Source organism: Heptranchias perlo, chromosome 2 (genome assembly GCF_035084215.1).
Source record: "Heptranchias perlo isolate sHepPer1 chromosome 2, sHepPer1.hap1, whole genome shotgun sequence".
Classification (NCBI taxonomy): domain Eukaryota; kingdom Metazoa; phylum Chordata; class Chondrichthyes; order Hexanchiformes; family Hexanchidae; genus Heptranchias; species Heptranchias perlo.
The window spans coordinates 159866476-159878339 of NC_090326.1; the positions used below are offsets into that span (position 1 = coordinate 159866476).

The 11864-nt window shown below is 45.6% G+C and overlaps 1 protein-coding gene across 1 annotated transcript in view; it reads right to left on the reverse strand.

The window, feature by feature from the left end:
- Positions 1-10784, reverse strand: part of vipr1b (vasoactive intestinal peptide receptor 1b) — a 67443-nt gene extending 56659 nt beyond the window's left edge. The window contains exons 1-2 of the mRNA XM_067999401.1: positions 10722-10784; positions 8381-8483 (exon numbers count right to left, since the gene is read on the reverse strand). Of these exons, the coding sequence (XP_067855502.1) occupies positions 8381-8483; positions 10722-10784 (166 nt within the window). The remainder of the gene's footprint in view (positions 1-8380; positions 8484-10721) is intronic.
- Positions 10785-11864: the final 1080 nt, after the last annotated feature.

Genomic DNA, 11864 nt, shown 5'->3' on the forward strand with positions numbered 1-11864 from the left:
GAGCAGCGACAGGAATGGAATCAAGTATTTCAGAGCTGGGAGAGTTTTTTTTCCATGAGCTGGGTGGCTCAGACTTGCCAAATGTCTGTAGTTGACGTCTTTCAGCTGTTCCTCGTTGGCTAGTTTGTACGTAGTTCAACGAAGTATTAAATATCAGGTTTACACAGTGATCGCTTACCTCAGCACTGTGATACAATTCAACGTGCTTTCAATCGTTTGTTATTGGGGAGATCGGAGGTCAAGGGTGGGATGACCGGAAAGCCCGGAGGGGCGGTCGACTGCAAGGGGGGGGGGTTAGCTTGAGTTGCCGGGGGGGGAAGCACTCCTGCTCCTCCTGGCCCACAAGCAGTGCTGGAAAAGGCACTCACCTGCTGGACCCGGCCGGTCTCGCCTCCCTGCAGCTGCTGGGTTTCCAGGGCGCTGGGAAACCCGGCCCGCAGGCAGTAAGTGTATTAGGCTGATAAAATCTGAGGTAAGTAGCCTCATTAAAATATTTAAATGACGGACCCGCCTCTGCAGAGCGAGATAGTCGCCCACCACCCCCACCCCCCGAAACGGAAGTGGGAGGCGGGTTGGGGTCGGGTTTCCCATTTTTGAAATTTTAACCCCCCTCCCACTCCTCTCCCACCTGTTCTGGGGGGGTTTAAAATTCCCCCCTGCGTTACCTAATTAGATTAATCTTGACTGTCAGTCAAACCACCTTTTTTTCCCCAGCGTTAATATTTTTACAACTAATAATTGAAAGTGTTCAAGTAAACTTTTTTTTAAAAACACAATTTTGTTTAATGCCCCTATGATTCTTCTCCCCGGGTGTTGCTCGCAGCAGTGTCCTGGCGATTACTCTTCAAATCCTGGAGGGTTGGCAGGTTGAAATTACCCCCTTTGGTCGTGATTTCCTGTGCACATTGCCACAGGATGTCAACTAGTACATTTAAAATAAACACTCCTGCTCGGTGAGTACTTTCTGCAACTGCTGATGATGCAGCTGATAAAATGAGCGGCCAAGAAGGCCCTAGGCTTGGTCCACAGTCTGTGGTGAGTTGACTGATAGGGTGGTATGAATTAGAGAGGGAGGAGGCTCGTGTGGAGCATAAAAACCGGCATGGACCTGTTGGGCCGAATGGCCTGTTTCTGTGCTATAATTGCGATGTAATTCTATGTAACTGGAAGAAAGAACTTGCATTTATACAGCGCTATACCTCACCCTAATCACGTCCCAATGCACTTCACATAGATTTGATCGACGTGTTCACGATCATGAGCGGTTTTGATAGAGTAAATAAGGAGAAACTGCTTCCAGAGGCAGACATGAGGAAAACATTTTTTTTTTACACAGCGAGTTGTTATGATCTGGAATGCATTGCCTGAAAGGGCGGTGGAAGCAGATTCAATAGTGACTTTCAAAAGGGAATTGGATAAATACTTGAAGGGAAAACATTTACAGGGTTATGGAGAAAGAGCAGGGGAATGGGACTAATTGGATAGCACTTTCAAAGAGCCAGCACTGGCACGATGGGCTGAATGGCCTCCTCCTGTGCTGTACCTACTATGATGATACAACCAGTCACGGTTACTTGTTTTTATTTGGCTGAGGAAGGACATCAAGAGATCTTCATCCTCTTCTTCCACGTCCACCTGAAGGGGGCCTTGGCTTAACATCTCATCTGACAGGTATCTCCAACAATGCGGCACTCCCTCAATACTGCAGCAACGTGCCAGCCTCTAGGCCATGTGCTCAAGTCCTGGAGTAGGACTTCAATCCCCTACCTTCTGTTTCCAATGCAAGCTATCTGCTAACTGAGCCAATAATTGACCTCAGGGTCAGGGGTATGTTGGGATGGGGGGGGGGGGGGGGGGGGGGAGGTGGAAATCAGTCAGGGTTCTTGCTCCAGTAACCCCTATATACGTGGCTATCAGATGAGGATGGGATCATTCTTGATGGTGGCCCTCCGCAGTCGAGTAAGTCAAAACGCAGTGTTTAGTCTCTCATAACGATCAGGATAGACTCAACAGGCGGGAGCTCTTTTCTCTAGAAAAGAGAAGACTGAGGGGTGACCTGAAAGCGGACTTTAAGACTGTGAAGGTAGGGTAGACATAGAAATGTTTTCACTTGTGGGGGGGTCCAAAACTAAATAAAGCCGTAAGGCCATAAATATAAGATAGTCACTAATAAATCCAATAGGGAATTCAGGAGAAACTTCTTTACCCAGAGAGTGGTGAGAATGTGGAACTCACTACCACAAGGAATGGTTGAGGCAGATAGTATAGATGCATTTAAGGGGAGGCTAGATAAACACATGAGGGAGAAAGGGGTAGAAAGGATATGCTGATAGGGTGAGATGAAGTAGGGTGGGAGGAGGCTCGTGTGAAGCATAAACACGGGTTGTGCTGCACAGGCCAGTTGGGCCGAATGGCCTGTTTCTGTGCTGTAAACTCCATGTCATTCTCAGAGCACATGAAGAATAGCCACTCAGGCGTGGCACTGGAGGGCAAGTCCGTGCCCAACGCCCTCAAGGAAGAAGATGGGAAAACTTTTTTAAAGATGCAAATTTCCTTTCCATTCCCATTCAAAGGGGAGTGAAAATCTGGAACTTTCTCCCCCAAAATGCTGTTGAGGCTGGGGGGGGGTCAATTGAAAATTTCAAAGCTGAGTTTGATCGATTTTTGTTAGATAAAGGATATTAAGGGTTACGGAACCAAGGCGGGTAGATGGAGTTGAGGTGCAGATCAGCCATGATCTGATCGAATGGCGGAACAGACTCGAGGGGCTGAACGGCCTCCTCCTGTTCCTATGCTCCATTTGGAGAGAGGGTGACGTGAGTCTGACTGTAATGAACAGCCTTCACCACTGTTCACACTGAGACCTGTCAATCACTGAACCTGGGACCTGGGTATATGGGAGTAAAGAGCTCGGAATCCTGCCCTCTCTTCAACAAGCAAACTCTGTGTCACTGCATTAAATATTACATTATTGCTGCGTCCGCTGCTAAATCATGACTGACAGATTGATGCTCAATAGTTTTTTTTACAGCAGACCTGGCAACATAGCCTCTCGGAGAGTAAGTAGGATGCCAAGCTAATGTCTGTCCCTTCGGGCTTTGACCAATGGGCAGTTTTTAAGATACTGAGCAGGTTGGAGCAGCTAAACCCAGAACAATATTTTCAGGTGCATCAAGGTGGAAGGTCAGGCGGGCACAAGATCAGGGCCACCTAGGGAAAATTTAGGATAGGCATAAGGACCTATTTCTATACTTAGAATTACACTGAAATCACAGCACAGAAACAGGCCGTTTAGCCCAACTAGTCAGTGTTGGCATTTATCCCCCAAACAAGCAGTAGTCCTGATCACACGTGCCCACCTTGTTCCCATATCCTTTTATTCCCCTTTCTTTCAATTCTACATAACCTATTCTTAAATATTGACGTTGTCTCTGCTTCAATCACAACAACAGCTTGAATTTATACTGCGCCTTTATTGTGGTCAAACGTCCCAAGCTGCTTCACAGGTGTGTAATCAGACAAAAATTGACACCAAGCCACATAAGGAGATATTGGGACAGGGGACCAAGAGGTAGGTTTTAAGGAGCGTCTTAAAGGGGGAAGAGAGGTAGAGAGGCGGAGAGGTTTAGGGAGGGAATTCCAGAGCTTAGGGCCTAGGCAGCTGAAGGCACGGCCGCCAATGGTGGAGCGGTGAAAATCGGGGCTGCGCAAGAGGCCAGAATTGGAGGAGAGCCGAGATAATCACTAACTCTGGTCACGCATTTCACAGCCTCACAACCCTCTGTGTAAAAATGTTTCTCCTGCTCTCAGTCCTAAATCTCATACAATTAATCTCATATCTACGTCCCCTCAATCCAGACCTCTCAACCGCTGGAAACAGCTGGAGGGTAATTTGAACCTAACTCGCCTGGTGGTAAACGGACAGGATTGGATCGGCTTCAGTGGAACGTAGAATTGGGTGGGGTGTAAAATGGTTGGAAGGGAGCGTCTTTAGGTCTAACAGTACCTCAGTTGAAATATTGTTAAATTCTTAAAGAATGTAATTAAAACCAGTTATCAGTGACAGTCATGGCTCACAGATATGTTTATTTTCACCTGTTTATTTGTGAACCTGAGGGGAGATCAGGAGAATTTTTTTTATGCAGCGAGTTGTTATGATCTGGAATGCGCTGCCTGAAAGGGCGGTGGAAGCAGATTCAATAGTAACTTTCAAAAGGGAATTGGATAAATACTTGAAAAGGAAAACAATTGTAGGGCTACAGAGAAAGAGCAGGGGAGAGGGATTAACTGGATTGCTTTTTCAAAGAGCCAGCACAGGCACGATGGACCGAATGGCCTTCTTCTATGCTGCATGATTGTATGATTCTAAGTCACTTTAATTTAATTTGAACCTCTTCGGAGAGGAAAGGGAGGTTGGAGATGGGGCCGTAGTTTGCAAAGACAGGGGTGGGGTCAAAGGTAGGTTTTTTGAGGAGGTGGGTGCTTTTGAAAGAGAAGGGGACACTACCTGAAGATAGGGAACCACTAACAATGCCAGACAGCATGGGAGCCAGGAAGCAAAGTCTCATAACATAACCATGAATCGACTCTACAGAATGAACAAGGTAAACAGAACACAATCACGAATATGGCTTGCAACCTGTTTGCCCTGTTTATACGGTGGGGTAGATTCATTGTTCTGTGTTATGAGCCTGTTTACCCTGTTTATACAGTAGGGTAGATTCATTGTTCTGTGTTATGAGCCGATTTACCCTGTTTATACGGTGGGTTAGATTCATTGTTCTGTGTTATGAGCCTGTTTACCCTGTTTATACGGTGGGTTAGATTCATTGATCTGTGTTATGAGCCTGTTTACCCTGTTTATACGGTGGGTTAGATTCATTGTTCTGTTTTACGAGCCGATTTACCCTGTTTATACGGTGGGTTAGATTCATTGTTCTGTTTTACGAGCCGATTTACCCTGTTTATACGGTGGGTTAGATTCATTGTTCTGTTTTATGAGCCGATTTACCCTGTTTATACAGTAGGGTAGATTCATTGTTCTGTTTTATGAGCCGATTTACCCTGTTTATACAGTAGGGTAGATTCATTGTTCTGTTTTATGAGCCGATTTACCCTGTTTATACAGTAGGGTAGATTCATTGTTCTGTTTTACGAGCCGATTTACCCTGTTTATACAGTAGGGTAGATTCATTGTTCTGTTTTATGAACCGATTTACCCTGTTTATACAGTAGGGTAGATTCATTGTTCTGTTTTATGAGCCGATTTACCCTGTTTATACAGTAGGGTAGATTCATTGTTCTGTTTTATGAGCCGATTTACCCTGTTTATACAGTAGGGTAGATTCATTGTTCTTTTTTATGAGCCGATTTACCCTGTTTATACAGTAGGGTAGATTCATTGTTCTGTTTTATGAGCCGATTTACCCTGTTTATACAGTAGGGTAGATTCATTGTTCTGTTTTACGAGCCGATTTACCCTGTTTATACGGTGGGGTAGATTCATTGTTCTGTTTTACGAGCCGATTTACCCTGTTGATTCATTGTTCTGTTTTACGAGCCGATTTACCCTGTTTATACAGTAGGGTAGATTCATTGTTCTGTTTTACGAGCCGATTTACCCTGTTTATACGGTGGGGTAGATTCATTGTTCTGTTTTACGAGCCGATTTACCCTGTTGATTCATTGTTCTGTTTTACGAGCCGATTTACCCTAACAGGTTCATAACAGAACCATGGATTTCCTAACGGTATCAACAGGGCAAACAGGCCGGTAACACAGAACAACTCCCAATGGAAATAGTTTCACAGCACGGAGGGTGTAAGAGAGGCAGTAACTGGCCCATCATGTATTTTCTTTCCTTAGCTAGTTTCTCCGTTGCTGCCTGAAGTCATTTTGCTAGCATACACTTTCATTGCTGCCCGTTAGCTTCCAGTAGCTTGCTCCAGTTTCTATTAAGTACGTTGGCCTTGAGGCTATTCCACAACTGAGCTCTTTCCTGCCCTCGCTCGCCATACACACACACACGGACACGGACACAGACGGACACGGACACGGACAGACAACGTATGTCACTGGATAGTGATCAGGAGAGGAAACCCTGGATAATATCAGCTCACACAGCACAGACTGCACATCGAACTTGGAGCTTCCCTGGTCTGAGCTCAGAGATTTACATTTGAACCAGCAGGAAACAACTAATCTTGTGCACAAACAGAAAGCAGTCATTCATCTACCCCATGCTCAGGGATAATTCGCCTTAAATTTCAAGATTAGGAATGCGGATTATTTTTCCTGAGGTGACAGCAATATCTGCGTCCAGTGTTAGGGCCTGTTTATTACTCCTGGTATGAAAGGTCTGGTGTGTGTCACCTGGATCGATATTGCTTGCTAATAAAAAACAGATGCCCGTCACCTTTCAGTACGTAGGAAGCAGCAAGCTCCCATTCAGTCTTATAGGAGTTATTGGAATCTTTCAATGGTAACAGTAAGTAATGCAGTAATAAGGAAAGATTTACAGGACTTTGGGGACAGAGCGGGGGAGTGGGACTAATTGGGTAGCTATTTCAAAGTCTTCTGTGCTGTATGATTTTAAGATACAGATTGTTGTACGGCTAGACAAACAAACACACACATATAATATATATATATTCGTGCCTCATCCATGCCTTTGTTACCTCCCGACTTGACTATTTCAATGCTCTCCTGGCTGGTCTCCCACCATAAGCTTGAGCTCATCCAAAACTTTGCTGCCTGTATCCTAACTCGCACCAAGTCCCATTCCTCCATCGCCCCAGTGCTCGCTGACCTACATTGGCTCCTGGTCCGGCAATGCCTCGATTTTAAAATTCTCATCCTTGTGCTACAATCCCTCCATAGCCTCACCCCCTCCCTATCTCTGCAACATCCTCCAGCCCCACAACCCTCCAAGATCTCCGCACTCCTCCAATTCTGGCCCCTCGCACATCCCCGATTTTCATTACTCCACCATTGGCGGCCGTGCCTTCAGCTGCCTAGACCCTAAGCTGGGCCGAAGGGCCTGTTTCCATGTTGTAACTTCTATGATTCTATTTTGGACAGTTACATGGGGAAGATGGGTATCGAGGGATATGGGCCAAGTGCAGGCAATTGGGACTAGCTTAGTGGTATAAACTGGGCGACATGGACATGTTGGGCCGAAGGGCCTGTTTCCATGTTGTAACTTCTATGATTCTATGAAGCTCTGGAATTCCCTCCCGAAACCTCTCTACCTCTCCACCTCTCTACCTCTCGCTCCTCCTTTAAGTCACTCCTTAACACCTACCTCTTTGACCAAACTTTTGGTCACCTGTCCTAATATCTCCTTAAGTGGCTCGGTGTCAAATTTTGTCTGTTAACATTCCTATGTAGCTTTTTGGGATGTTTTTACTATATTGAATGCCCTATATAAATGCAAATTGTTGATATTATACATATGTGTGTGTATATATAAATATGTGTATATACATATATCAAATGTTTGTATATATAAAATGTTTGTATATAAACAAAATGTTGTGAATATATGACATATTGTGTGTATATATAAAATATGCGTATATATATGTATATAGATATATCTCTGGGCAATTAAATGAATGGGACTTTGCTTCCTGCAATAGATGTAAAACTCTCCTGGACTAGCACATCAACGTCACAAAATATGTAATCCAGTTGTTTGTATTTATTTAAAATTTAACGTGCAGTCGCTGTCCATAAATCAACCTGGCAATTAAGCAATTGCAGTCTTTGCCTGCGATCTATCTGGGTTTATAATCATTGCACGGTTGAAATGAAATGTGTCCCTATAGCCTGTGAGATGGAGGCTTACTGGGAGGTTCAAAACGTCCAACGATTCAAGGGTTTCTCTTTCGGTGACAGGCATCTGCTGAGCTTTCTCTCTCTCTCCGAGGGAGTGCTGCACTGTCGGAGGTGCCGTCTTTCGGATGCGGTGTTAAACCGAGGCCTCGTCTGCCCCCTCAGGTGGACGTAAAAGATCCTGTGGCACTATTCGAAGAAGAGCAGGGTAGTTCTCCCTGGTATCTTGGTCAATATTTATTCTTCAACCAACACCACTAAAACAGACGATCTAGTCATTATTACATTGTTTGTGGGATCTTGCTGTGCGCAAATTGGTTGCCACATTTCCTACATTACAACAGTGACTACACTTCAAAAAGTACTTCATTGGCTGTAAAGCGCTGTGGGACATCCTGAGGTCATGAAAGGCGCTACACAAATGCAAGTTCTCTCTCTCTTTCTTTCTTTCCCATTATGCCCTTCCCTTGTCCGTATCAATCAGTGTGTTTTCGGGACGCTGCTACAATGCCCCCCTTCACCCCCTCACACGCAGTACACTCACCTATCTCTGAGCTTTGATTGTCTGCATCGAGCTGCCTGAGACACTCCTCGTGAAGGTGCGTAATCTTCAGCAGGATCTCGCAGGCCGGATGCACACTCAGCACCTGGAGACAACACAGGAGGAGGTGGGGGTCCTGTCAGAAGCTGCATCTTTACCAAGGCCACATATTCCAATCGGGTAAAGCTCACGTAGAAACTTTTAACGTGCTCGTGCTACATGTGCACGTGCGCTGTTTTTATTTTGGACAGGTTAACACACCGGAGCAAAGATGGCGATCGCAGGAGTGTAGAGCTACCCCGGGCCTCCTTGTCTCTATGGGTTAGTGTTTCATTGTCCAGCACCTTTACCCATGATCTTCATTTTATGATAATTGACAAAAGATAGGGAGATTTTTTTTTTTTTTACGCAGCAAGTTGTTATGATCAGGAATGCACTGCTTGAAAGGGCGGTGGAAGCAGATTCAATAATAACTTTCAATGGGGAATTGGATAAATACTTGAAAAGGAAACATTTGCAGGGCTATGGGGAAAGATCAGGGGAGTGGGACTGATTGGACAGTTTTTTCAAAGAGCCAGCACAGGCATGACGGGCCGAACGGTCTCCTTCTGTGCTGTGTGATTCCATGGTTCTACGTGAACTTTGGCAATCGGAATCTCTACCTTAACCTCTCACCTTTTATTCACAAACTATTCAAACAATGCCCCAAAGCACGTCGGTTAGCTTGACCATTTAAAAAAACTAGCTTCAAATCTACTACCATTTATAAGTGGCAGGTAACATTCACGCCAGACACGTGCCAAGCAATGACCGTCTCCAACAAGAGAGGGTCTAACCACCTCCCCATGACATTCAACGGCATTACCAACGCCAAATCCCCCACCATCAACATCCTGGGAGTCACCATTGACCAGAAACTTAACTGGACCAGCCATATAAATACTGTGGCTACAAGAGCAGGTCAGAGGCTGGGTATTCTGCGGCGAGTGACTCACCTCCTGACTCCCCAGAGCCTTTCCACCATCTACAAGGCACAAGTTAGGAGTGTGATGGAATACTCTCCACTTGCTTGGATGAGTGCAGCTCCAACAACACTCAAGAAGCTCGACACCATCCAAGGTAAAGCAGCCCGCTTGATTGGCACCCCATCCACCACCCTAAACATTCATTCCCTTCACCACCGGCGCACAGTGGCTGCAGTGTGTACCATCCACAGGATGCACTACAGCAACTCTCTAAGGATTCTTCGACAGCACCTCCCAAACCCGCGACCTCTACCACCTAGAAGGACAAGGGCAGCAGGCACATGGGAACAGCACCACCTGCACGTTCCCCTCCAAGTCACACACCATCCCGACTTGGAAATATATCGCCGTTCCTTCATCGTCGCTGGGTCAAAATCCTGGAACTCCCTTCCTAACAGCACTGTGGGAGAACAGTCACCACACGGACTGCAGCAGTTCAAGAAGGGCAATTAGGGATGGGCAATAAATGCTGGTCTTGCCAGCGACGCCCACACCCCATGAACGAATATAAAAAAAATTATCCAAACACATGATTGTCTCAACGATATATTTTTTTAAACATAGCATTGAAACTTTATGCTTTTATAAAAATATGGTGTTTGATCAATTAAGTTGCAATCTTCTGCGATTTTCTCCCCTCCTCAAGGCACTGACTTGTCACTCAGTTCCAGTTTCACGAGTGTGCTCAGCTCTCCCATCTCTCCTTCCTACCCTCAATCCCACTTTCACACAGTTTCCAGCGGAGGGTGATCAGGAGTGGGGTAACCCTGTCTGCTTTATCCCCTTCCCTAGCCCAGGGTCACTGAAACCGATTGTACTGATCAGAATTGTACCATTCGAAAGAAACCTTTTCCCACAAGCTGCAAAAGACTATAAATCCGAATTTAATACCTACAGTAAGTTAACGGTCATACCCCTTAAAAGGGAAAACATTGTTATTAGTGGGACCCACCAGTTGTAAAAAAGAATCACAATTGTAAATATATAAACGATTTTTAAAAATAATGATAGGCATTAACCTTAGTCACTTTTTAAAAAAAATCTAAATCTCCCAGACAATATCATCGCAGAATAATCAAAAATGATTGAAAATATATATTTAGTTTTATTAACTAACACTTTTTCCCTGTTACAATCTCATACTAACCGGTTTCCAGATTATTTATTATCAGTTATATTTTTGTCTTTTTAATCTGATCTCCCTGTATTTTAGCATATTAAAAAAAAAGGAGATACAAACAGAAAGAAAAAAAAAGCGTTGCTTTTAATCCAGCGGAGTTTTTAAACTGTTACTTTATAATGTGAATAAAAGGATTTACCCGGGGGATCCCGCACTGGGTCAGCAGGGCTGCGAGTAGGACGGAAACTTGGCCGCACTTCATTGCGCCCCGCCTGCGGCGTTGGCTCCGAGTCCCGCCCGGTCCACACGCTGGTCAACGCTCCCGGCGCCGGGAGGAGGTTCAGCGCGATCGGGAGCAATTCTCCAGTCCTCCCGGTTTACAATCCTCCTTCCGCTGCAAAGGTGCTGCTTCAGATGGAAAATAAATAAAAAACATTTTTCTTTTTTTTTGAAAAAAAAAAGTCTTTAAAATAACTTTGCAACAAAAAAACCCCCCCCAACAAACACCACCCAGGAGGGTGGGATTCTGATATTGATCTTGTATTAGTTTCACAAACTGTTCCCTTTAACTGCACTCTGAGATCTGAGCCCAGGTTTGGGCTCTGTCACTCTTGTATACAGTTCCTCCTCTTGGTTGACAGTGGCAATGACCAGTCAGCAGCCCAAGCTGCCTCGCCTTTCGCCAATGGCAGCACACTAAGAGGGCGGGACTATCAGCTACCTGGTCTGGCAACAGGCTGTTTTACTCAGCCATGTGATTTTTGTTTGGCCAGGTGAGTTTTTACATAGGAATCGCAGCACCGACTGCAGCCCATTCAGCTCAAGCAGTCCGTGTTGGCTGATTGTCCTCCACACCAGCAGTTGTCCTAATTCTAGGCACCTGCCCTGTTCCCATATCCCTTTATTCGCATTCCCTTCAAGCACCCTATTCTTAAGTGTTGACACAGTTTTTTTCTTATTCGTTCATGGGATGTGGGCGTCGCTGGCGAGGCCGGCATTTATTGCCCATCCCAAAAGCCCTTGAGAAGGGGGTGGTGAGCCGCTTTCTTGAACCGCTGCAGTCCGTGTGGTGAAGGTTCTCCCACAGTGCTGTTAGGAAGGGAGTTCCAGGATTTGACCCAGTGACGATGAAGGAACGGCGATATATTTCCAAGTCGGGATGGTGTGTGACTTGGAGGGGAACGTGTCGGTGGTGTTGTTCCCATGTGCCTGCTGCCCTTGTGCTTCTAGGTGGTGGAGGTCATGGGTTTGGGAGGTGCTGTCGAAGAAGCCTTGGCGAGTTGCTGCAGTGCATCCTGTGGATGGTACGCACTGCAGCCACAGTGCGCCGGTGGTGAAGGGA